Source organism: Sebastes umbrosus, chromosome 4 (assembly GCF_015220745.1).
Source record: "Sebastes umbrosus isolate fSebUmb1 chromosome 4, fSebUmb1.pri, whole genome shotgun sequence".
Taxonomy (NCBI): domain Eukaryota; kingdom Metazoa; phylum Chordata; class Actinopteri; order Perciformes; family Sebastidae; genus Sebastes; species Sebastes umbrosus.
Genome location: NC_051272.1, coordinates 37,221,542 through 37,249,454, shown reverse-complemented (window position 1 = coordinate 37,249,454; position 27,913 = coordinate 37,221,542). Strand labels below are relative to the sequence as shown.

Below are 27,913 nucleotides of genomic sequence, written 5' to 3'. Positions count from 1 at the left end.
CATTTTTTTCTGGCTGGAGTAAATGTGAGTAAAATGCTTTTGTACTGCTTCCACTTGCATTGTGTGTGTGTGCATGCTTATATATATATATATTTATGTTGCCCACATATCCACAACCCTTTCCCTTGTCTGTCTTTATGGGTCCAGTTGTCTGTGATGGATGTTTGAAGATTCTGATCTCCATCTGAAAGAGAAACCAGAAGAAAGTCCTGTAACTCTGATGAAGCAACATTTCATGTAAAGTTGCAGACACTGCACCGAGACTCATCTACCACACCGAGACTCATCTACCACACCGAGACTCATCTACCACACTGAGGTCATACAGTAGGTGTCTGATACAGTATGTGACCTGGCTTTATTAAGATACTTTAGAGTTTAGGAGCTCTAGTAGCCTTTTTGATTTGCTTTAGGAGGGATTACTGACTGAGTCCTTTCCTTTGCATGTCTATTTGAAATAGATGTATCTGGAAGCGGGGCTAGGTGGGGAGCCACTATACATGTAGCTGGTGAGCTATCCGGTAACATCCTAGCTCTAGCCCGCCAAACTGACAAGTTAGCAAGCCAGCTTTTTGAACTGTTTCAGTTATAAAGAAAAAAAATTAAGCAAGCAAGCTACGTACCTCAGTTGATAAGCAAACATGTTATTCAAGAGGCATTATTGATTTCCTGTCCAACAGCTGATTACAAACCATGCCTCATCTCTTTTGAGGAGTAGGTTATACTGCAACAGTGTGACACAGACAATACGACAGCTTCCTTCATTTTGGACCCTCCAGTTTTTTTTAAAGGACAGCACTTATAAGACGGTTTGTGAGAACTCTAACAACGTACTCTTAGGGCGCTTTCACACATGTAGTTGGGTTCATTTGGTTCGGACCAAGGGAAAACATTTTACACTGTTAACTTTTAGGTCTGGTCTGGTTCCTGTTCACACTGACTTTTTACAAACGAACCAAGAGGACTAAACATGACGTTATACAGACTGACGGGTAACTCGTTGAATGGACAGTTCTGGCGATTGTCATCCTGCATCATCAGGATCCACGGGGGGAATCCAATCCCGGTGACTGACAGAAGTTTATGCAGCACTTTAATGCTTCTGATGTGTATATTTCTGTTGTTTGGGGTCACTGTTCTTCGTGGAGCTCCAAAAGAAATAACTGATTATAAGCATTATTAGTATTATTAGACTGCAATTCGACCTCAGATTCAGGAGGTGCAATGCGGATTCCATCCTGGTCGTGGACCAGTGGACCAGTGGACCAGTGGACCAGTGGACCAGCTCTTTACCCTCGCAGGGCTGTTGGAGGGGTCGTGGGAGTTTGTCCATCCAGTCTACATGTGTTTTGTGGACTTGGAAAAAGCTTACGACCGTGTCCCCCGAGGAGTCCTGTGGTGGGTACTGCAGGAATATGGGGTACCGTTGTATAACCAAAGTGAGAGCTGTCCGTATACTCGGCACAAATTCAAACATGTTTTCGGTGGGTGTTGGATTGTGATATTTTAATTTCTTCATATCGCCTAGCCCTACATGCATCCCTGAACTGTTGCGTGTTGCGCTGGCTCTATCTATCTGGCGTGGAGAGGAGGTCGTGTTGCTCGGGCTCTATCTGGTTGGCGTGGAGTGGAGGTCTTGTTACTCTTGCGCTATCTATGTGGCGTGGAGAGGAGGTCGTGTTGCTCTGGCTATATCTCGCTGGCGGAAAGAGGTGGTCGTGTTACTCTGGCTCTATCTATTTGGTGTGGAGGGGAGGTTGTGTTGCTCTGGCTCTATCTATCTGGCGTGGAAAGGAGGTTGTGTTGCTCTGGCTCTACCTATCTAGCGTGGAGAGGAGGTCGTGTTGCTCTGGCTCTATCTCGCTGGCGTGGAGAGGATGTCGTGTTGCTCGGGCTCCATCTGGTTGGCATGGAGTGGAGGTCATGTTGCTCTGGCTCTATCTATCTGGCGTGGAGAGGAGGTCGTGTTGCTCTGGCTATATCTGTTTGGCGACGCCGGGAAGCTGCTTAACATCCTCCTGAATCCACCTTCTCACATATGTTCACATTATATGTATTATGTTTTGTCATATGGATTGTCTATGTTGTATTTTCATTATGTTTTTACTCTGAACACACGACATCTATTACACGTCTGTCCATCCTGGAAGGGGGATCCCTCCTCTGTTGCTCTGTCTGAGGTTTCTAACATGTTTTTGGTTAAGTGTTTCCTTATCCGATGAGAGGGTCGCACTGTAAAGGACAGAGGGTGTCGTATCCTGTACAGATCGTAAAGCCTCCTGAGGCAAATTTGTGATTTTGGGCTTTACAAATAAAATTGACTTGACTTGACACGACACAGGCATAGGCCCGATATCAATCTGTTCATCTCACTCTTAACCCTCCTCCTACCAACTAAGGCCCCAGCAGACCAAATAAAAAGAGAGCAAATAAGCTTATTTCCCAAAATGCACGGCCTTTTGCTGACTGCTGAGGCTATGTTATTTATAGTAGCAGTTATATCGAAACACCAAGGCAATGTTGCCATATGTATCGATCATGTCCTCTAGAAAATGTTTTATACATTACCTTCATTCTCTTTTTACATGTTTGTTTCTAGATGCTCAAGGTTAATAAAAAATAATGTATATTGTACCTTGTATCAATGCTGATGTCCTGCTGTCTCTTCCTCCATTCTCTCCTCGTCCTGCTCAAAGTCCTCCTCCATCCTCTCCTCCCCTCCCGCGTCCTTCCTCTCCTCCGCTGCTCTGATCTCTTCTTCCCTGGCTGCTGGAGTGCCGCTGTGTTGCCCAGGCTGCCTATGGCTGCGCCGCACCTTACGGGCGAGGCCTTTCCTCCTCTGCCCCAGAGAGGAGGGCTGAGTCGTGGTCATGGCCGGACTGTGGGACGGGGACATGGTGGGACATGAAGAGGAAGGGGAGGAGGGTTTGGACCTTGACAGACTGCTCTGGGTTGAAGTTGAGGCTGGGGAGGGAGGAGTTGCTGTAGACAGAAGATGGCTGGTGGATGTAGACGTTATGGCTGCAGAGGGCTGTGTGTGTGTGCCTGAGGAGGCGCAGGGCGTCTGTGATGGGTGACTGTTCACTGCCCCCTCCAGGTCTGGATATGGGGCGTAGGTGGAGGATGGACAAACTGTGGACGAATCAGGAGCTGTAGAGCAGCCAGCTGCTTCACACTCAGCAGGACTTCTGGGAGGAGAGTCTAAGAAAACAGGAGATAATGATAAGCACATATTTGATACAGTTTGACTGTGACATGTACCTGAGTAATAATTAAGATTACACTTTGGACATCCTCCACAGGCAAATGAGAATCTAGCTTGTGTTTCCTCCTACCAGGGCCACTGCTGGTCTGGGACTCATCGGTCATTGGTGGCTCTGCTTCCTCTTGGATCGTTGGTACTGATGCTAGTAGACCTGACACAAACAGCGGTCAATGTTAAATGTATCGACACAAAAGTGCTAAGACCAAAGAAAAAAAATCTGTATCAGTCTGTCTTTCTTTCTCTCTCTACATACTGTATATAAATACAGTATATAAACTGGGGAAAAAAAGTTCAGAAACTTGTGTTTGGTGGATTTTTTCTCCGTTGTTACAATGCTAATGGTCATTGTATTTTACATCGTTGGATAGCCTGTTTATTTACCTTCACAATGATGTCCAACTTGTAAGGATGATGCATTTGTGGGATGAGCAGCACAGCTGATTATGTGGGTAGCGCCCAAGAAAAATTTCCCAAAATGCTCTGCCAATGGTAAACAGTGTATTCTCCTGTTGGTGTTGACTCTAGTTTTGAGCTCCAGGTGCAGCACCTGTGTGCATGGGGCCTGCTGGGTGCTGCGCCCTACTAAAGTGATCATTTGGTGTCTGCTCCAAGCATCGGCATGCCACGTTCTAATCTGGATAAGGCCCGTGCGATAGGGCAAGTTGAAGCTGGTGTTCTGCAAAACCAAGTTGCAGCATTAATTGGAATCAGCCCTGGTACCATCTCCAAACTGAAAGCCAAGTTCCGTGAAACCGGTGATGTAAAAGACAGACTGCGAAGTGGGAGTCCCAAGAAGACAACACCCCAGGAAGACCGGTTCATCACCCTTACAGCACTGAGGAACCGTAGGCTGGCTTCTAGATGTTTGCAGGCAAGGTTTGCAGGCAAGGTTTGCAGGACGTTATGTAATACAGATCTCTGATCAGACGGTCAGGAACAGAATGCACAGAGCCAATCTCAGAGCTCATAAGGATACCAGGAAGCCTGCAATGACTGCCCTTCACCGTCAGGCCCGTTTGCGCTGGTGTCGACAACACAGACAATGGAACCTGAACATGTGGGGGAATGTCATGTTCAGTGATGAGTCCAGGTTCTGTCTGCCAAAGATGGATGGCAGGGTCAAAGTATGGAGACGACGTGGAGAACGCTATGCTGATTGTTGCACCGATGGAGTAACAGCTTTTGGTGGGGGCAGTGCCATGGTGTGGGGGGGCATCTCCCTCACTGGCTAAACAAGGCTTGTCATCATTGAAGGCCATCTCAATGCAGTGAGATATCGGGATGAGATTCTGCAGCCAGTGGCGATCCCATATCTCCACAATCTGGGACCTAACTTCATCCTCCAAGAAACAACGCTCCCCCCCACAGAGCCAGGGTTATTACAGACTACCTCCACAATGTGGGAGTAGAGAGAATGGAACGGCCTGCCAAGAGTCCAGACCTCAACCCAACTCAACACTTGTGGGATCAGCTTGGGCGTGCTGTACGTGTTAGAGTGACCAACACAACCACGCTGGCTGACCTGCAATCAATCCTGGTTGAGGAATGGAACGCCATCCCACAGCAACGTGTGACCAGGTTGGTGACCAGCATGAGGAGGAGGTGCCAGGCTGTTGTGGCTGCGTATGGATCTTCCACCGCTACTGAGGCTCCTGACGGTGTATTAAATGAATAAAGTGTAAAATAGCCAATATGTCTTGTTTGTTCCTTGTTACTGATAGACAGTTCAATCATCCAATCCACCAAACAACTCAAAACAAGAGTCAGTACCAACAGGAGAATACACTGTTTAGCATCGGCAGAGCATTTTGGCACATTTTTCTTGGGCGCTCCCCACATAATCAGCTGTGCTGCTCATCCCACAAATGCATCATCCTTACAAGTTGGACATCATTGCAAAGGTAAATAAACAGGCTTTCCAACCATGTAAAATACAATGACAATTAGCATTGTAACAACAGAGAAATAATCCACCAAACACAAGTTTCCGAACTTTGTTTTTCCAGTTTATATAGAGTATATAGTCAATGTTATTCACTTCACCTCTCAGTGGTCTTAATGTTATGGCTGATCGGTGTATACACACATATATAAACTGGGAAAAAAAAGTTTGGAAACTTGTGTTTGTGTTCAGTGTGTTCAGTGCTGTAAGGGTGATGAACCGGTCTTCCTGGGGTGTTGTCTTCTTGGGACTCCCACTTCGCAGTCTGTCTTTTACATCACCGGTTTCACAGAACTTGGCTTTCAGTTTGGAGATGGTACCAGGGCTGATTCCAATTAATGCTGCAACTTGGTTTTGCAGAACACCAGCTTCAACTTGCCCTATCGCACGGGCCTTATCCAGATTAGAACGTGGCATGCCGATGCTTGGAGCAGACACCAAATGATCACTTTAGTAGGGCGCAGCCAACGAGGTTGTGTTGGTCACTCTAACACGTACAGCACGCCCAAGCTGATCCCACAAGTGTTGAATTGGGTTGGGGTCTGGACTCTTGGCAGGCCGTTCCATTCTCTCTACTCCCACATTGTGGAGGTAGTCTGTGATAACCCTGGCTCTGTGGGGGCGAGCGTTGTCATCTTGGAGGATGAAGTTAGGTCCCAGATTGTGGAGATATGGGATCGCCACTGGCTGCAGAATCTCATCCCGATATCTCACTGCATTGAGATGGCCTTCAATGATGACAGGTCTTGTTTTGCCAGTGAGGGAGATGCCGCCCCACACCATGACACTGCTCCCACCAAAAGCTGTTACTCCATCGGTGCAACAATCAGCATAGCGTTCTCCACGTCGTCTCCATACTTTGACCCTGCCATCCAACTTTGGCAGACAGAACCTGGACTCATCACTGAACATGACATTCCCCCACATGTTCAGGTTCCATTGTCTGTGTTGTCGACACCAGCACCAATGGGCCTGACGGTGAAGGGCAGTCATTGCAGGCTTCCTGGTAGCCTTATGAGAATACACTGTTTACCATTGGCAGAGCATTTTGGAACAGTTTTCTTGGGCGCTACCCACATAATCAGCTGTGCTGCTCATCCCACAAATGCATGATCCTTACAAGTTGGACATCATTGCGAAGGTAAATAAACAGGCTTTCCAACCATGTAAAATACAATGACAATTAGCATTGTAACAACAGAGAAATAATCCACCAAACACAAGTTTTCGAACTTTGTTTTTCCAGTATATATACATACACACACAGAGACAGAGAGAGAGAGAGAGAGAGAGAGACAGAAAGAGAGAGAGAGAGAGAGAGACAGAGACAGAGACAGAGAGAGACAGAGACAGAGACAGAGACAGAGACAGAGAGAGAGAGAGAGAGAGAGACGAGTTAGTTGACTTACTGAGTCCTCTGTAATGGGAGAGTTGCTGGTAAACTTGTTTCATTCTCTCAATGTTGAGCCTGCTGCCCTCTGCGTGGTTGATCATAGGTTTGGGGTAATGCACTCCCACCACACAGTTGGCTGCCTTCTGGACCGACTCTGGAGCGTTCCACGGCTCATAGATGTACCGGTTTGGATAGTCCTTCAAGATGGGGATGTAACGCCTGCAGAAGATTTCAAAAGAAAAGTTCAAATCATTACAATTTTAATCTTATTTGCTGCTGACATTTAAAAAGGCATAATCCAGTCAGATTACAGCTAACATGGAGGAAACTACCACGGTCTATTAGGGCCATAAGGAGGGGAGAAAATCTGAATATTAAATTTTTTTCTCATAAAGTTTATTCTGAGATTATAAAATCAGAAATTTCCTAGAAAAAGAATTATCTCAGAAATTATCTGGGATTAAATTCACAAATATTGGAGAAAACTAAAACGACTGCCCTGTGGTTGTACGCCTCCGCCAACCAGTTGCAGTTCACCTTCATATCTGTCCAAAATGTCATCACTTCATCATTTTATCCTGTTAGACATTTGTGTGAAATTGTCATAATTAGCACATGAATTCTTGAGTTATGGCCAAAAACATGTTTTATGAGGTCACAGTGACCATTGACCTTTAACCACCAAATTCTAATCAGTTCATCTTTGAGTCCAAGTGGGATGTGTATGCCAGATATCATGAAATCCCCTACAGGCATTTCTGAAATATCACTTTTACAAGAATGGGACGAATGTAAGGTGACAGTGACCTTGACCTTTGACCTCCAAAATCAAATCAGTTCATCATTGAATCCAAGTAGACGTCTGTGCCAAATTTGAAGAAATTTGCTCGAGGTGTTAGTTGTGCAGGAATAAAAGACGCACGTCTTTGTGTACGTATGTACTTTCCTGTGACGTCTACAACATTACTATTTATTTATGTTAAAAAAAGAACACAGAAAGAACATGAAAGAAAACAGCTGTATGGATCTTTCAGGATCTTCACCTCGCTCACAGGCTGTCCGTCAAAGAGGACATCCGAAGCCGCAATCTTAAGGCGTTACCCTATAACCCATAAACCTAACATGAGGATAAAGTACAATCCATACCAATGTCAAGATTATGCTCATAAAATAAGTGTAGCGATCGCTGGCTGTTAAGCCGGGGTGCCAGTCAGAGTCGCAGTCTGACTAAATGCAATTGTAAATAAGCAGCCAACAAACCCCTACAAAGGATCTGACACAGTTTACCAGCCCCCTGAATTATGTACACACAAGCCAGTAGTGAGTGAGTCCTCATAACAGAGGAGCAGCTCCGGGTCTTTGCACGGGAACTTGCTGCGTTACCTCCTGAGCTCCGATCCCGACGAGGCGGCGGGCTCATGGGAGTAGGCGGCCAGGGTGATGAGCGGCCGTTGCTGGGTGAATGGCGTGATGGATGAGCGGCCTAACCAAACTGCAGACTTTTTGACATGCTGCCAGGGGTTGGCAGGCTAACAGCGGACGCTTCCCGGACGGCTAACCACTACCTGTGGGTCAACGCTTGAGACTCATGGATGTGTAAAGAGAACTGGATACAGCGTTGGAGGCGGGCTCCCGTTCATTCCTATGAGAGTTGCCCAGTGGCGCATGAAGCCAAAATGGCTCGACTTCCGAGTGGAAAAGTACCCGGATCTTCCGGCGATCTTCCGCATCCATTGGGCCCATGGGGCAGGCGCGGTTGCGTCCTCTTGGTCACATGGCTCGGTCACAGCCGCCACGCTGTCGTCTAGGCTTGCTAACTCCTCCTCCCAGCCCTCGCTCCAGACTCGGTCTGGGTCTCATTCACATGAACGGATGAAGGAAATAACTCTGGATTCAGCTATTATTTTTACAACTTTTAGCATCTAATGATTTCAATAAGGACTATTAGAGTGTTCATACTGGAGAGTTGATTCACCTCAAGAAAAATTATCTGCTGAGTTACAGACGTCTCTTTCCCAATGGAAGTCTACGGGAAAAAATCTTTCTTGGCCCAATGGCATCACGTTACGGACACGGAAGTTGTAGTACCGCCATTTAGCCACTACGGAAATTGGTATCAATGACCGGCGCTCTCCCTGGGGGCTTCTGGTGAGTGTGCCATACTCTTTTGTAGCGCCTCATTCATCCATCGAGGGGTGTGTGTGTGTGTGTGATGTAGGGAGGTGCGTCCTTAAAGGCACTGATCGCCACATAACAAAGAAAGAACATAAAGGAAAACGCGTATATGTATCTTTCAGGACCTTCGCCTTGCTCAGAGGTCATCCTTACCATGACCAGGGTTTACGCTAGACTTCTTTTTTTTGACGGCCAATATGGCCTTTAATATTGCAGAATTCTGGCCTTATAACAACTACTGGATATAGTGTTTAAATAGCCATATAAAACCCTACATTTGACATAACTAAAAAAAGTTAAATGAAGAAGAGGTTTAAAAAAAATAATAGGCTGGTTGGTCCGAATTCTGTGTTTGTCAAATTAACAATAGTGTTGTGTGGCCTGTAGGGCTGTAGCTTACTGAACAGTTTGAGGCTTCATTCATAACGTTGACATTTGAATTATTATTATTATTATTATTAATACCATACCAAAACATTTTGTGCAATAGTCCATCTTCTCTTCTCCTCTCTCTGTCTCATGTCGCTCTCCAACACACACACACACACACACTCACAGCGAGCATGGCGGCGCTCCTCGTCTCTGTAATTGTCGCAGTCTGAAGTCCAAAAGTCAAAATTGATTTAAAAAAAATATAGATACAATCATTTCCAAAATTCACAACATATTTTTATCCAACGAAGTATTCTGTTCCAATCCATACTTGTTGGTGTTCCACCGTTCAAAAACAACATTTTCACTGCGGTCCAAAAAAAAAAAAAAACGTCATAAAATATGCTGACAGAAATTCAAAGCATCATTCAAAAACCTCAATAGAAGCTTTGATTGAAAAAAAAAAGGGCATTCGGTACCTAGTGGTTTGGTCCGATCCTTTGTTTGTTTTCCATTTACAAAGCCAGCGTCCAGGTGTCCAGGATGAACAGCACACACACAGAACGGACAGCCAGCGGACTGTGAGGAGATACTCTGAATTTAATAACACTACTTTAGGAGCAGCCTCATTCAGACGGCGGCCGGCGTTACCACGGTTCCTCACTCCACTATTTTACGAGTTTTTTTCTTGTAAATTTATGACTTTATAATCTCAGAGAATATTCAAGTTTTTTTTCTCGTAAATTTGCCACTTTAATCTCAGAGTGTATATATATGTTTTTTCTTGTAAATTTAGGACTCTAAACTTGAATTTTCTTGGAATATCACCTCCCTCCCCGAAGTGTGAAATGACGTGTTATGGTAGGAGATACCAGAGGAGTAGCAGTAGGAGATCTACCTGATGTAGTCTCCTGACGGGTCAGTTCTCTTTCCAAAGCCAACAGGACAGTAGCAGTGGAAGAACTGCTGGAAGAAAGCACTGCAGGACAGCCACATCCAGCTTCCAGCGTTTACACTCCAGTCTGCATCCAGCAGCAACTCCTCAAACACCTGTAGGAACACACAGATACTATATTTACATTCATACTATCAATTGGTCCTACAGGGAACAAAAAGACATTGATGCTGCACAAAGCAGACGGGCACTGGGTTTGTGTTTGAGACGACCAAATCAAAAACATTTCAGTCCTACCTTCATGCCGCTCTCCCAGCTGATCCACAGGTCTCCCCTGGTGAGAAAACAGGCCACGGCATGCCGGGCCAAGTGGTGAATCCAGCCCTCCTGTCTCAGCTGGGTCATGATGGCGTCGATCCAGGGGAAACCCGTCCGACCCTCGGCCCACTTGGCCAGTGCCTCTGGGTTCTGGTCCCATGGGATCTGGAAACAATGGTATGACATAGGAAAGAGATATTAACTATATATTCTTCTTCCTCTCTATAGGAGGAGACTACTTAGTAACCTTAACTCTGTTTATTTGGCTCTGAAAACAATTAGCGGTTACCTCTGCTGGGTATGTTTAGAGTGCTATAGGTGGTTGGTACACTACACTGGTACAGTAATATATATATCTATATCTATATATATAGATATAGACATTATATATATATATAGATCTATAGATATATCTATAGATATATCTATAGATATATATACAGTGTATATCTATATCTATATCTATAGATATAGATATACAGTGTATATCTATATCTATATATATATAGATATACACTGTATATATCTATATCTATAGATATAGATATAGATATATCTATAGATATATTTAACCAGGTAAAAAACTCATTGAGATTAAAATCTCTTATCCAAGAGTGACCTGGCCAAGAGGGCAGCACAGACATTGTTACAACAATAAAAACAAACACAAGCAGACAAATATAACAGTCACACACCACGAGTGAACGAGCATGACAACCAGTTTGTACGCAACACAAAAACAGCTATAATGCACAAACAGGTCAATCTCAAAACGATTCAGTAAGAAATTCAAGAACAATCACTTCAACCTAGATGGGACCAACATCTGTAGAATATTGTGAAAGTGCAGGCCATATTGATTTTGGTTTGTGCACATGTACAGACGTAGGCAAAGTTGTTGGTAACGTTCCGTTAAAGAGAGAAAAACCCACAATGGTCACTGAAATAACTTGAAACTGACAAAAGTAATAATAAATAAAAATTCACTGAAAATTAACTAATGAAAATCAGATATTGTTTTTGAATTATGGTTCAGCAGAATCATTTAAAAAAACAAACTAATGAAACTGGCCTATACAAAAATGATGGTACTCTTAACTTAATATTTTGTTGCACAACCTTTTGAGGCAATCACTGCAATCAAGTGATTTCTGTAACTCTCAATGAGACTTCTGCACCTGTCGACAGGTATGTTGGCCCACTCCTCGTGAGCAAACTGCTCCAGCTGTCTCAGGTTTGAAGGGTGCCTTCTCCAGACTGCATGTTTCAGCTCCTTCCACAGATGTTCAATAGGATTTAGATCAGGGCTCATAGAAGGCCACTTCAGAATAGTCCAATGTTTTGTTATTAGCCATTCTTGGGTGTTTTTAGCTGTGTTTTGGGTCATTATCCTGTTGGAGGACCCATGACCTGCAACTGAGACCAAGCTTTCTGACACTGGGCAGCACATTTCGCTCCAGAATGCCTTGATAGTCTTGAGATTTCATTCCAGTCTCGCTTTTTTATGATTTGGTGTCCTCCTGGGTCATCTTCCATTAAGTCCACTTTGGCTCAAACAGTGACGGATGGTGCGATCTGACACTGATGTACCTTGACCTTGGAGTTCACCTCTAATCTCTTTGGAAGTTGTTCTGGGCTCTTTGGTTACCATTCGTATTATCCGTCTCTTCAATATGTCATCAATTTTCCTCTTACGGCCACGTCCAGGGAGGTTGGCTACAGTCCCATGGACCTTAAACTTCTGAATAATATGTGCAGCTGTAGTCACAGGAACATCAAGCTGCTTGGAGATGGTCTTATAGCCTTTACCTTTAACATGAAGGTCTATAATGTTCTTTCTGATCTCCTGAGACAACTCTCTCCTTAGCTTTCTGTGGTCCATGTTCAGTGTGGTACACACCATGATACCAAACAGCACAGTGACTACTTTTCACCCTTTAAATAGGCAGACTGACTGATTACAAGTTTGAAGATACCTGTGATGCTAATTACAGGACACACCTTAGTTTAATATGTCCCTATGGTCACATTATTTTACATCTTTTCTAGGGGTACCATCATTTTTGTCCTGGCCAGTTTCATTAGTTTGTTTTTTAAAATGATTCTGTTGAACCACAATTCAAAAACAATATCTGATTTTCATTAGTTCATTTTCAGTAAATTTTTATTTATTATTACTTTTGTCAGTTTCAAGTTATTTCAGTGACCATTGTGGGTTTTTCTCTCTTTAACGGAACGTTACCAACAACTTTGCCTACGTCTGTATATACACAGATACAAAGGAACTAGGGGTGTAACGATTCATCTGCTACATCGATGTATCGATTTATATTCCTACGATCCAACTACATCGATAGGTACTCGGTAAGTTGTCCTTCACGGGAGACGTATATCGATATGAAATTGATTGTATGGATATTAAGGATTTGCACCTTGTATTTAAGGATGACAAACGTTATATGGAAGTGTTTTTTAGCACTTTTATTAGTAAAGAAGTGTTAAATGTTACTCCGGTTCACTCTCCAGACATGCGTCAGCTTGCCAGCTCCGCCCTCTGCAGCGCGAGCACGCATCCATGGTGTGCATGCAGACAAACGGAGCACTGGACTCCTCGCTCTCTCACGTGAGAGGTAGTGGCGTGGAGGGTTATGGGCACCCAGAGGCGCTTTCCCCGTCGTTTTTTCATTCTGAGAAAATGAATTTTCTTTCCCCGTCATGATATCTATGTGCACGCATTATCAGCCTCACGTATCCAGCCAGAGAGCAGACGGTCCGCGAGGCGAAGCATCACGGGAGTAAAGTAAAAAACAAAACAGAGATTCAGCTAACGTTAGTCTAAGGTAGTTTTAAAATGTTTCTCCAGATGTTTTCAAAAAAAGAGCCCAAATGAACACTGTAGGTGGACTACTGGATTACTATCAGCAGATTATTTAAACAACGTTTCTATAGGAATGATTCTGTCCCAAGCTGTTTGATCACTATCAGCTGTCTGATCACTATCAGCTGTTTGATCACTATCAGCTGTCTGATCAATATCAGCTGTCTGATCACTATCAGCTGTTTGATCACTATCAGCTGTTTGATCACTATCAGCTGTCTGATCACTATCAGCTGTCTGATCACTATCAGCTGTTTGATCACTATCAGCTGTCTGATCACTATCAGCTGTTTGATCACTATCAGCTGTCTGATCACTATCAGCTGTCTGATCACTATCAGCTGTTTGATCAATATCAGCTGTTTGGTCACTATCAGCTGTTTGATCTCTATCAGCTGTTGATCTCTGTATTATTGATCTACCGTTTATATTGTAAATGAGGACAGAAGCAGCAGGTTAAATCACTGTTCATTTAACTTGAATAGAAGTTGGTTTATTATATTTTCTGTTAAATATTGCACTGCCTTGTATCTTGAGAACTGAAGCAGCAGGTCCTGCAGTTGCATTTTTTATTATTTTCTAATAAAAGCTGTATGTATTTGCCATTAATCATTGTTTACCTGTTTATATCCATAATTCATTTATCCCTGATTCCCTTACTAGAGAAACTTTGAGGAACCCTGACCTGCACTGTCCAGGATCAGATATTTATTTCAGTCACACTGATTGAATTTTTGGCAAAAAAAGTTACTATATTGATTTCAAATCATTGAATCGTATCATATCGTTGTAAAAACGTATCGTTACACCCCTAGAAGGAACCAGTCCAAGGAGCGATTTATATATAAGAGCCAACTTATGTGAAAGTCTGTGGACATACAGAGATGGCCATTTAGCAGCAGCATACAGGGTCCAGTGGTGAACCAGATTTCCAAACTATCTGCTGAGAGATGCTGATGATAGAATGGTATCATGCCACCACCTTTTCTGGGATGGTCACAAAGAAATACATTGTAACCCTTAATTGTCTGTGATGGATTTGTTTAGCCATGTTTCAGACAAAACAACAATATCAGTATCAGAGGATTTGGCCCAGATTTTCACTAGATCCAATTTAAGAAGTCGACTTCTGACATTTAGATGAATAATGCCAAGCCCAGATCTAGCTTTGAAATCACCAGGGGTACTCAAACAATTCAAATTTGGGCCAGGGTTAGGTTGAATGGAGTTGACATATTCACCTGCCTTGAACCATGTTTATAGTTCAAACCACCCATGAAATCTGGATGCTAATACATCCATTACAATCTAGGCCAATACAGTACTTTGTATGTTAATACACAGTATACTATAAATGTATTGTGGTAAAACACATAACCGTGAGTATGTGAGTAGCTCAGAGTTGGAACCTTTCATTGGCACCGCAGTCTTGAGTTGTTGCCCTTTTTATTAAATGTCTATTTTAACATCTGTCTCACAAACAGCCCTATAGAAGACAGTTGTTAGCATCATATCCACAGGCCAGTATTGACAAATTTATGACCGAAAATACTGGTTGTTGACCAGTTTCCTCCCTGATAAGTGTGACCTCTTCTTTTGAATAGAGTGGTGCAGAGACGCACCTGCACACAGATGGGGTTTCCCTCCATGCGGTCAAAGTTTGGGTTGTTGGTGGCAGCAGTGTAGAAGAACTCCCTCCATAACAGCTGACCAAACAAGGACAGAGGAGGACTGCAACGCTTACGGAGCTGACGGAGAGCACGAGAGAGAAAGAGGGAAAGAACAGCAGAGGAGAGAGAAGACAATTGCTATTAAAAAGTTGTGATTACAAATTTGATGGTCAAAGAGAACAATTAATAATTCGAATTGAGAGAGAAAAGAGCAAACAGGCGGCAGTGTGTGTTTGTGTAAACCAGGGGTCAGCAACCTTTACTACCAGAGACATTTTAGGCAAAAAAAACAAACAAATCTGTCTGGAGCCGCAAAACATTTGATCATTGTGATGAAGGTAACACAGTTTATAGTCTAAGTATATAGTATATAAGTCTAATGCAGTGAGGACCAAAGAGACAATGTACTACGGAGTATTAGGGCCACATTGAGGGAAAAAACATCTGAGATTTCCAGAATAAAGTCAGAAAATTACGAGAATAAAGTCATAACTTTACGAGAGAAAAAGGAAATAACACGTAAAATTACGACTTTATAATATTATGACTTTATTATTGTAATATTACGATTTTTTTCTCATAATCTCAGATTTATACTTTTTCCTCAGTGTGGCCCTAATACTCCGTCGTACCGTCGTACCGTAGACCTACAACAATGATAAATGAAAATGAAAATGTAAACAAAGAACAGTTATTCATTTCCATTTTTATAAATGGATCTTTGTGGTTGAGTGACATGTATCCACAGTACCTTCATGTAGAGCTCTCTGAGGTTGTAGTACAAAACCTGACAGGACAGACAGCCAAAGCGCAGGTAGGGGCTGAGGCCCGTTGGACTGGCGTACAGAGAGCACGTGTTGACACGAGGGTGCTCAAAGTTGGCCACCCACACCTTTACAGACAGAGACATGCAGTGAAGGCATACAAGTGATCATCTGAGAAATTGTGATGTCATTTTTTTTCCACTTATAATGTTGCTGTCTCAGACTTAGTGCTGTGAAAATTTACATTATGCTTAATTTACCATGTGTTGTACTTGGGGGCATTCAAGGTTTTTTTAACCAAACTTTGATTAGTGAGTTGGCTTTATCTGCTCCTGCTGTGTTCAGCTATTATTTGAGATTTTGTCACTGTTTGAATACAGGATTTTATTTAAGAATTTATGGCATATCATCCCATGACCTAAAAGACAACAATCAAGTGTGCCAACAAACTCAAACAGAAACAAAACCAATGAATAGGGTCAAAGGTCAAGACCACAGTTAGTGCCGGGCCACACAAGGAACGTCAGGAGCGCGTGGCGGCTGCGTTACCTGTTGTTTTTTATTTCGGCGTCCGTGTTAACAGGTTAGAGCAGCCACAGTGTGGCTCAGCTGCGTCTCTTCTATAGAATAGAGGTCTCGCCTATTTCCGACGCATGCCACGCGTTTCACAGCAGCAACAGACAGTGAAAGGGATCTATTGACTGTATATTGACATCATACCAGCAACATTAGTACAGTTTCGATGTCTATCTGTATAACATGTTACGGAGATGAACAAAAGTAAAGACTCATTTTTAAATCAACACTTCCTGCTTTCATTTCAAAATAAAAGCCCTCAAGCATTTTCTTTCTGTGGACAGAATTCCTTCATTTGTTAACACAAGGCTTTTATTCTGAAATATGTGCCGGACAGTGTTGTAGAACATGCAGTGACTTGCAGAACTCCATGAATAAATATAGTACAGGGTTTTAATGGTGGATTATTACTATTATTTACAAATTACCACACGTTTCTTAACCTTTCTCTGTCTAAAATAAATATAAATGATATTTATAATGAAATGGCCATTAAAAGGCAAACTCTATGTAGAAAGAAAGAGCTGACAGCAGCAGCTACAGCAGAAACGCAACTAGTGTGAACACCCGACGCGTCAAGCACACAGCCGCGCTCCTGACGTTCCCAGTGTGGACACGCCGTTACATATGATAAGTTGACAACTAGGCATTAAAAAACAAAAACAAACTTAAATGTTTTACCTTTTTGTCCAGATGTTTGTTGAGTCTGTCCAAGGCCTCTGACTCTCCTCCCTGCCACACAGCTGGAGGTAAACCTGCTGTCCTGAAACCTGGACACATATTTACACGGAGAGGTCAAAGGTCATATATAAAGCAGCTATTATCTAATGAACCAAACCTTGCCCAAGTGCAAACTGTTGTCTAATGCATGATGGAAATATCGCGCTAAACTCCATTTAATAATGTGGTATTGTATGTCTAATAGGGTACGACTAACAGTAATTAATAATTCCAATCACATTCTGTCTTCTAGTGGTCTCTCAGTAAACCCTATCAACGGGGTGGAGGTGTTAAGAACAACAAAATGTTAAGACCATGTTAAAGTGCTCATCGGCATTATGAGTCCTACAGCTGTCATATTAAATGAAAAATGTAATAACTCAAGTTACCACCACGCAGACATTTGTGTGAAATTGTCAGAATTAGCATATGAATTCTTGAGTTATGGCCAAAAGCTGTTTTGTGAGGTCACAGTGACCTTGACCTTTGACCACCAAATTCTAATCAGTTCATCCTAGAGTCCAAAAGGACGTTTGTGCCAAATTTGAAGAAACTTTGACTTGACTATGACTTGCCCCCAAACTGTATGTGATTATCATAAAGTGGGCATGTCTGTAAAGGGGAGACTCGTACCCATAGAACCCATTTACATTCACTGATCTGGAGGTCAGAGGTCAAGGGACCCCTTTGAAAATGGCCATGCCAGTTTTTCCTCGCCATTCCTTCGCCAAAATTCAGCCTAACTTTGGAGCGTTATTTAACCTCCATCTGATATAAAAGGAAATTAGTGGCGTTGAAATGGATTTGCGTTAACCTTGCATTAACTTTGACAGCCCCCTACTGAAACCATAATGCCTCCGGCCACGTCTGTCGTTGGCACGGAGGCGTAAAAACAATCACATATACCTAGTTCTTCCAGTGAAGGTATACTGTAGAGCTGGTCATGGTTGTCAGCTATTCTAGTGCGACATTTGTCCATCTGCTGCTGGGTGATGGGAGGCAGAGGTCGCCTGGGCAACTCCAGTCTGCTCACGATGGTCTGAAACCGCTTAAAGGTCAGAGGAGGACTGTTGTTGTTCGCCTCTATTATCCTGTGAGCGATACAGAAAAGACAAGAATTAACAGAAATATCCAGCAGAACATACAAACATATAAAATAGTATAACATTTCCCTATATAAAAAGATAAAAGTCGGACTTAACCTTTGATATGATGGTTATTGTGCAGTTTTATTAAATACTTGAATGAATATACAATTTAAACGATTATCAACAGCTTTAAGCAACAAGAATACGTCAACATGGCCCCTTGAATCTAAAATGCACATTGCACCTCACATTACTAATATTGTGGATGGACAAAACAACAAAGTATGGTTAAGTCCTGAGGTTAGCATAATGTGATTACTAAAATGAAAAGGGGCTGATCTGCTTGTGAACATGAAAGTGCTCAGTAAATCTCATAGTATTCTGCCAAACACATGAGGAGATATCTTTTGCATATCTCCTTGCATATTTGCGGTCGTCAGTTGATTATCAGATCAACACTGTTTCAAATAAAATGTCGATCAAGTTTATCAAATCAACTGAAAATGTATCAAATCTATTTTTCAATTCACATACATTTTCATCACTTCCATTAATAATTCGTAAGCATTTTTATCACTTCCCTTTTCTTCAACTCATTTTTGACACTTCCACCCTTCAGGCCAGTTTCCTTGAGTAATAAATGGCAATTTTGTGTTGTGACTGATGAATGTAAGATGGTGAAAATGATAAAACGTGGCTCTGTTTTCATCATATCACGACCGTTTTAATCAAATCGGCCTTAAATTAATCAAATCACATGATAATTTATAACTCCATTTTTCAATTCACGTCTACTTTTACAGCTCCAGTTTTCAATTCACATACATTTTCATCACCTCCATTTTTATCATTTAATTGGTGTTACTTCCACCCCTCATATGACCAACCTAGACTGAAGACATTAACAGATGAATGATGAGTGTGTGCTACAAACCTATCCAGGTTGTAGAGGGTGTGTGCGTTTCTGACAACGGTCTCCACTCCAAACTCTTGGGCCATCTTGATGATGGCCCCATCCCTCTCCTTCCCATAAGGCTCTGGGTCATATTCAAATGTCAACCTGGTCACTTTCCATTCCTGTAGCGAGGCAGAGAAAGAAAAACAGAAAAGAATGAGGGACAGACAAAAAGAAGGTATTAGCAAGGCAGTGAGACCAGAGCAGACTGTGCAGCAAGGCTGAGTGGTACAACAAAGTTAAAACCAAACATACAAAATTGGTCACGGTTAGGGATGTCACGAGATCCGATACTTCGGTACCAAGTCGATGCCAAATTCTAAAAACGTGACGGTACTCTTTTTTTTTTTTTTTTTTAAATATAGATAAATTCTAACCCTGTTCTGAATTAATTATTTTTTTACATAATATATTAAAAAGCAATGATTTAGTAACGAAAAAGAACCCATAAGGATATCAATAAGAGTAGTAGTAGTATTGATAAAAAAAAATCTATTCACCTACTGTATGTATCGCGATTGTTTTTTTTTACGATTTTGAAATAGATTTTTTTTAAGAATCGATATATTTGCTTCATTTGAGTCTATGTGGAGGTAGAAGGAAGTTACCGCTTTTATTGTGGTAGTCTGAGTAACGTGACGTCATATCCGTTGTGTTTCCATCAATCAAAACAAACCTCAGCGAGCCGAAATGAAAAAGAAGAAAAAAGCGAAAGGTCAGCGTGGATACGACCTGCATGCTCACATGTTAAATCCAGCGTGGTAAACACTACACATCCAGTAAAGGATGGGAACACTTTGGGTTTCACACATTGACAGGAAAAGCAGAGCTAGACAGAGCAGAGCTAAAGCTGCATGCTAACTCTGTCACGGACAGGAAACGTTGTCGTATGGCGGTAACGTCGGTCGAGCCGGCCGTCGCTCTCGTCTCCGTGGTCAAACGGGCCGACGCTACAACTGTAGAGCACCATATACTGACATTTATGTTCTCTGCATTGAAACGGCCCCGATGGAGCTGACCATGGATGGATAAAGAGAACGGAGCTGACGGGAGAGCTAGAGACCACCTTGGAGAAGTTAGAGGAAGTAGATACGTGGGACTACGTCCACTTTTCAAAATAAGGTGTTAACAAAGGGAACTGTATATATAAATTACATACATAGAAATAAGATTGATTGGATTATATTAATCAGAAGTATAAAACATTACATGTCCCTTATAAATTAAATAGAAAATGGCACTAATCTGTGAGGGAAATGTCTTTAATCTTTGATTTTTGGGTTGCTGGAAATCATTCCTGACTGATATATTTGACTCCAGGACATCTCAGTATAGCATACATGCTGAAAATCAAACATTTTACTGTATTCATTTAGATATTGTTCAAAGTAAAAGTCCCTAGAAGTGTGTGATTGTCTAGTGTTAAAGTTATCAAAAATTGCGCTAAATCTCAGTATGGGATCGCAATACTTGTAGAATCGCAATACTTAAAAAATCGCAATACATATTGAATCGGCACACAGGTATCGTGATAGTATCAAATCGGTGAATCATCCCAGCCCTAAATAAAATCCTAACGATACCCATCCATAGTGAGCACACTCACGTGGGACACTAAGCTTCACATGTTAAGGTAAACTGGAAAAAACAATCAACGCCAATATGAATACAAGAGACACTGACAGCTCTATGTTTGCATTTTAGTGTCACCGTCTGTTGCTAAACAAGCGTTAACAGAAGGGTTGAAAAGTTCAAACTGCGCTGTAAGCAGAATTTCAGCCAATCCTGGGAGATAGTTTATTTTTGACATGGATAACCAGACTGGTGGTGGGCAGGAAGACAGACCTTAAAAAGCCTTGGGAAAACATCAGTGGGCTGCCCTCGGACTACAAACAGTCTGGAATTGAGCTTCTTCAGACTGCTGTCCAGGTCCTGTAGAGCCTCCAGCAGAAACCTGCACACACACACACACACACACACACACACACACACACACACACACACACACACACACACACACACACACACACACACACACACACACACACACACACACAAAAGAAATGTAATTAGTAAGAAATATTACCCACCAGTGCCACTGAAAGAGAGAGTTACGACACTTGTTGATCTCGTGGTAACGTGGTTCATGCAGCTCTCTATAGTTCCAAACAATCCTGCGCTGTCGGTCTGGATGGTTTCAAGAGGGACAGACAACATCGATTATATTTGCAGCAGTTTTCGGTGAATATTAACGCATCATGCACATTGATTACTACGTTGACTACATTTATATTCAATATTATATAATTATATAATATTTTCTTTTTCTGGGGAGTGGCAGAGAAACCGTACTATTCAGTTTTTCTTCCATTCACTGAAATCATCAAAATGAGTGGTCAAGATTTAGAACATGGAACAGTTCATCAATGAACTCGGTGCTGTGTTCCTGTCTCCTGTCAATCATCGGTAGAGTTGTTCTAATGTTCTAAAAATGCAAGATTAGCCGGGCAATTCATTCAAAAGTTATCAAAAACGTATGACTCTCTAACTGACCTAATTTAAGTTCTGTCGATATGTTTGATTAATTCATTCTTTCATACGGGCTGCCACCAACCTCTGTAATTACAGCCAGGCGGACATATCGGCTGACATCAGCATATTGCAGGTACAGGGTCTGAAATTCCACCCGCCAAATGCGGGTAGATTGTTAGCAGTGGCGGGTGAAAACATCAAGACACTCGCCACTTTGTCAGACAGGGAAAACTCTAGTGATGGGACTAGAGAACCGTAGTTGTCCGATTCCTTGGCATCTCATGCCTCCGTGACTATGGACTCCTCTTATTGATGTTTCCAACGGTTACGCATGCACAATGACGCATACGCACGCTGTATCATTTTTCAGTTTGTTTTGGACCGGAGCCACGGCGGAGAGAAAAAAAAAAGCGCTGAAAAGCATGGTGCTACTAAACCTGAGGGGACGCACCCTATTTTTCCCTGATAATGCTTCACCGGGAACAACAAATCTGTGTTGAAATCAGCAGGAGGAGAGTTAGTAACATTAGCAGCACAGTCCTGACTGGATAAATAACGGAGCTATTAACGTTAACGGAGGTGCCATTGAGTTACTGTTATGAGGCATTCAAACTCTGCTCAGCAAAATGACTATTGGCTGAAGGTAAATTACAACTTCATCATGATGCGTTCAAATGTAATCTCGTAAAATGTAGTTTTTGGCGAGAAACTTGAATAAATCCAGTTGTTTGAAGGAGATGTTTTCACATCAATATAAATGAGATATTAGAGAGAGAATTACGACCTGTTTAACTTCCTAACAACTTTACAAGTTTTTTTTAATCAAAGCAAATATTTAAATAATCATCTGAATTGTGTTTTTATGCAAATAACCACTATAGATGACAATAACAAAGTACAGCACAGTACTGTGTACAGTACCCTCCCTCCCCCCCAAAAAATAGGGCTCCTCCAGAAGCTACGGTGTAATTGGAACACTGTAATTTAACATGCATATGAACACTGAATGATATCAGATCAAAAATGTTATTCCTTCATTTAACGCATAGCTTTCAAAAGTCGCAGATAACATTTCTGAGTGGCAGACAAAAAAAATACCAGTGGCAGTCAGTTAAAAAAGTTAATTTCAGACCCGTGCAGGTATATCTGATCAGTGTACATGTCGGCTGACAAAATTACAGATCATTAATGACCATCACAAACTGGTCGGGGTGCAAAAACACATGAACCAACCATTCGGTACAAGACGTTTGTTTTAAGATGCAAGTTTTTTTTTTGTTAAAACCTATAGACCCATCTCCTCACAATAAGAGTGTTCAATCATCAGGAGCATCAAGGTTCCACAGTAAGTTAGAGCAACAGTGGACACGAAGCAATGGCTCAGACAAAAACTGTGTCTTTAGTTTGTGGGATGACTGATGAAGATACAAGAGGTCTCTGGAAATCGCTGCATGGTTGATTCCCATGTTTTCATACTTGCCTATCACAGGGAATGCTTGTCCTTTATCTAAATGAATACTTCAAACTTCAAGATTAATTAAAATACTGACATCAACTGGGATTTGAGACCAGGGAATTTAAAAAGTCTTGCTGTTTAGCACCACGATTTACGTGTCACCAAGATTGTGGAAAGAGTGGGTTATGAAGCACAAGATTTAACTGAACCTAACTGAGCATGTCCCCTGTCTGTGCTGCTGCCTGTTTCATCTCATCTAACTGATTTAACTAACGCAATATTTATATATAAAAATAAATAATAATTTTAAAAAAACTAAGTTGATACAGATGGGAATCCTGTGTTTTACCTTAACAGGTTCTCTTACAGAGTCAGTTCAGCCAAATCACATGAAATACATTTACTTGCAAACCACTATCAAGCAGCGCGTATATATTTGGTTTTATTTGCCCACGTTTGGAGATATCCATCTCTGAAAGTTGTACCATCAATACAAAGCTGCTCGTCATATAATATGCTTGTCAAAGCTCTAACAAATTAGGCTCCATTTGAAAAACGCAACAGCAACATATCTTTTCAAAAAACTACGTAGTAAGTCAACCGGCAGAGCAGTTTTCATTTGGACTGGGATGTTTTAGTAGAAGTAGTTCCAATGAAAGCTGCTTGTAGTAAGGTCTGTGGTGATGCAACAGAGATCTCAGACATGAATATGTCAACCTCAGCAAAGAAAACCATCTGATGGCCTGATACCACCAGAAGATAGGCTTTTAGTCTTTTGAATGAACTGACCCCTTAAAAAGCTGCAGAACACCACCCATTCAAATACTCTATAGTCTACTGTATATATTTAGACACTCCTGTCACATAATGTGTTCTGATCTGTTGTAGTCAGTAAATAGCTGCAGCATGTCCACCATGTTGGCAGGGTAAGGTAACGTTAATTAACGTTAATTAATGTAAACTAAGTTAACCGTAGCTCATTAAATCAGTCCTTTACCAGTTAACATAGACACTAATATTACTGCTATTGGATATGAACACGACATTCAGTGTTTATCAAAGCGATATACTGTGTGCATTATGTAACGTCATAGCTTATACACCAGCTTTCACATTTACATGCGACTCTTTTCATGTTTTCATATATATATATATATATATATATATATATATATATATATATATATATTGACCAGGTGTGCTGTGTGTGTCTCTGCTGGTCAGTGGTGAAGATAAACACAGATAAACACTGGACCTACTTCATCAACTCTAACTCTCAGAACTACTGCGCCATCCGGCCTTAACGTAACATTACATAACGTTACATAATTTAAAACCAACGACTTGCTTCAATATAATGTCGTTATTAAGCCTTGACCTGCGTGTTATTACCACGACCTTCTTTCACTTTCTTCCTCCAGACTCTCAGCGGGCTGAGTCTGGAGATAGTCAACATAGTGGTGCTGTTTTATCTGGAACTTCTGGAGCTAGAGATGTTGATTTATTTGCTGCGTGTCTGCTGAAAACAGCAGCGGACAGTAGTGGTTAGATAATGTGAAGAAGAGGCCTTCTGCTCGGTGGAGACACTTAGCCGCTGTACAAGAAAACACTAGTATGTAGGCTTCTTTTATGGTGCTTAGGATAGCATCCTCTCAATTTTAAGCTAAGCGCCAAGGCCTATAGAGGGAGGATGGGACACGGGCGGACTGGGTCTTAGGATACGGGATACAGCGCATGCGCAGTGTAACTGTAGTTGCAATTTGCTCAATTTCAGCGTGCACACCAGATTTAACTGCGCATGTGTAGTACCCCCGGATATGACGCATTGTTGACGCGTGTCCTAGCCTCCTTTCCACAGGCCTTGCCGCTGACTAACTTGGAGCGGAGGCCCGAGCAGCTTGAACTCGCAGCGTTGCACATTTACAGGGCAATAAATCACATAATTAGCGACCTGATACGTCGTGTTCACATGACGCGTTATGTACAACCAAAGTAAAGGTTTCTCAAATGAAGTTAAATGACAAACCTCCATCGGTTGATTCCTACGTTAGCGGCGCCAGCGAACCACGGGTCCAGGATATAAACACAGCGCACCGTGTCCGCTCCGTTCAGGGCCTCCTGCAGCACCGGATTATCATGCAGCCGCAGACCTTTACGAAACCAGTGCACTGAATTCACCACCATGATTGCTGCTTAGTCCATCATTAGAGAAAAATCCAGAGGGAACGGACGAAATGAAGCCAGAAACGCACTGATTTAAAGGCTCAAACAGACACCGTTCAGTAGACTCCCGACAAACTTCACTCACTGTCATACGACAAGCAGCACTGAGGGGGCGGGGTCAGCAGCCTACACTGTGTGATGTTGTTATCCCTCTATCTGTCCGCTGATTGGTCAGACGGTAATGTCAGAATCAGAAGAATCAGAATCAGAAAGGTGTTTATTGCCAGGTGTAAGAGGTATACACTAGGAATTTTCTTTGGCTTTGTTGGTGCAAGACAAACAGTATATTAACAAAAGAATAGATAAAACGTTAGATAAAATAAGAATAAAAATGTACAATTTACAAATAAGCTATAAACAAAAATAACAACATGAATTACAAAACTGGAGAACTCTGATTGGTTGATTGGCAAATGCAGAGAGCTGTGGTGAGGAGCTGTGTCATGCCACATCTGATATCATAATAGATCATTTTCCTGAAAAGATAAAAAGATAATTTCAGTTTTCACATGCTGCATGTTTAAACAAAGCAGCCTGCATATTTTAAATTCTGATTTAAAGCTGAATTAGGCGAGATTGGAGCAAATGTGATTAAAAAAAAGGTTATTTTTAGAAAACGGTCGCTGTATGGTGACAGTAGTACATGAAACAGGTAACCTGAAAGAAATCATGTGCCTCTGTGACCTCCGGTGTCCTCCGGTGCTCTTAACGGCATCTGCAAGATTTCACAGACCGGAGGAAAACAAGCAGTCAGAGCTGATCTGAGGTCTGCTGTCCAGCTGCCGTCTATGAGAGCCGGCTGTCAATCACTCGCAAACTCTGACCAAACGGTCAATCTAGGCAGCGCTGATCAAATATGAATCAGTATTCTGTTACTGTAATGCCTATTCCTCTCCTCAGATGTTCTCAGAATCATCTTGTAGTGTACTGTTTAGCTGTAAAATGAGAAAGTTTATGACGCAGCCGCTATTGTTAAATCTGTTGAAGGAACGCCAAGTTCCGGTCACATGACCGGAGCACAGCCAATAGGAACGCTCTCTCAATGAAATGACCTGTGATTGGTTAAAGTCTCCCGTCACGGGCTAGATGTTCTAAAGCCTGAAAACAGAGCCATGAGGAGGAGCAGAAGTCTAGTTATCTCTCAGAACACTTGAATTACAATATGCTGAAAGGTTATTATGGATTTTTTCCCCAATGATGCCAAAAATATACTGACTACTGAAGCTTTAAGATGATAGAAGATAGAGCTTCTGGGTGATGGACAATATATGTTTTAGCTCAATTCTTGCACCACCATGAGCAAATATCTGAAGCAGAAACCTGTAGGAAAGTGGGCTATACATTTCTAGGGGGAAAAAATGTACCAGAATTGAATAAGACACTTGGCAATTTGTGTTTGAAAACTCAGACAAGTTATGAATTCCTATCTTGAGTGAAGTTGGTAAAAGGAACAGTGATGGCTGCATTTTTCATTTGTAGGTCAACACTGCATTTCTGGTTCACTGACAAAAAGTCTCATGTACGAAGCAAGCCCCCAGGAAGAGCGCCGGTCATTGATCCCAATTTGTGTGGCCAAACGGCAGTACTACAACTTCCGTGTCCGTCACGTGATGCCATTGGGCTCAAAAATACTTCTTCCCATAGATTTACATTGGGAAAGAGACGTCTGTAACTCAGCAGATCATTTTTTTTAGGTGAATCAACTCCCCAGTATGAACTCTCTAATAGTCCTTATTTAAATCATTAGGTCCTAAAAGTTGTAAAACGCACTAATAGCTGAATCCAGAGTTATTTCCCTTCCTCCGTTCATGTGAATGAGACCCAGACCGTGGTTGGAGCACAAGCCGTGACGACGGCGTGACGTTGGGACCGCCGTGACCAAGTCATGTGACCGAGCGGACGCTACAGCGTAAATCCAATGGCCCCATTGGAAGCGGAAGATTGCTGGAAGATCCGGGTACTCTTCCAGACGGAAGTCGAGCCATTTTGTCTTCAAGCGCCACTAAGCAACTTTCATAGGAATGAACGGGGACCTGCCTCCAACGCTGGATCCAGTTTTGTTGACTGACTGAACGACTGATATGTTAGCTGCTGCCTAGCTGCATAATTAAAGTTGATTAACGTTAAGCTGGCTGGTGGACTGAATGACTGACTGACTGACTGACTGACTGAGTGGTTCTTGTTTTGCTGGGTAATCTTTTGTCTGACTAGTTTGTTGGCTGGTTGGTTGATTGGCTGAAAGACAATCATTCTTTAGCTTCTATATGGCTGACTGTTTGTTGTACTGGTTGGCTAGTTTATTGAAAGATGTGATTGTTTTATTGGCTGGCTGACTGACAGGTTTGATAAATTACTGGTTTGCTTGCTGTTTTATTGTCTGTCTTACAGTTTTTCTCATTCCCTTTGGCTTAATTCTTGAATGAGAATTGTTGTTGTTGTTTTTTTCAAAACAATAAGTTCAAACCTCTGAACAAATAGCTTGTTGTTCATAACAGATTTACAATTTCTCATTAATTCAAGCAAATTGGCACGCGTGCAAAAGAGTCAGTACAATAACCACTTGCACAGGTCTTGCTGATCAAAACTGATGAGTCGATTTTCAGTGAAATTGTCATCCTCTTCACAACTTCTACAGTAAAAAACAGTAAGAAAGAAGAAACATTAACTAACAGTATTTCATCATTTGATCCA

General features: G+C 42.0%; 2 protein-coding genes across 2 annotated transcripts in view; both read right to left on the bottom strand.

The window, feature by feature from the left end:
- The window catches only part of LOC119486724, a 1,187,645-nt gene that overhangs the window by 938,184 nt on the left and 221,548 nt on the right, over positions 1–27,913 (bottom strand). The window lies entirely within an intron of this gene.
- Positions 97–25,343, bottom strand: cry2 (cryptochrome circadian regulator 2). Its single transcript, XM_037767653.1, has 13 exons — positions 25,026–25,343; positions 20,857–20,965; positions 18,991–19,133; positions 17,875–18,059; positions 16,930–17,018; positions 15,660–15,800; positions 14,861–14,986; positions 10,340–10,525; positions 10,046–10,197; positions 6,617–6,819; positions 3,336–3,416; positions 2,636–3,201; positions 97–184 (listed from the first exon to the last, which is right to left on the bottom strand). The coding sequence occupies exons 1-12, from the start codon at positions 25,181–25,183 to the stop codon at positions 2,642–2,644; spliced, it is 2,133 nt and encodes a 710-aa protein (XP_037623581.1). The 5' UTR covers positions 25,184–25,343; the 3' UTR covers positions 97–184; positions 2,636–2,641.

What these genes read in the sequence shown, in the direction of transcription:
- cry2 (XM_037767653.1), bottom strand. Translation starts at nt 25,183, where the DNA reads ATGGTGGTGAATTCAGTGCACTGGTTTCGTAAAGGTCTGCGGCTGCAT. An exon ending in TTTTCCCAAGGCTTTTTAAG is followed by an intron (nt 19,134 to 20,856) that starts GTCTGTCTTCCT and finishes GCCTCGCTACAG; the next exon opens with GAATGGAAAGTGACCAGGTT. An exon ending in CTCCCATTACAGAGGACTCA is followed by an intron (nt 3,417 to 6,616) that starts GTAAGTCAACTA and finishes TGTTTGTGTCAG; the next exon opens with GTCTACTAGCATCAGTACCA.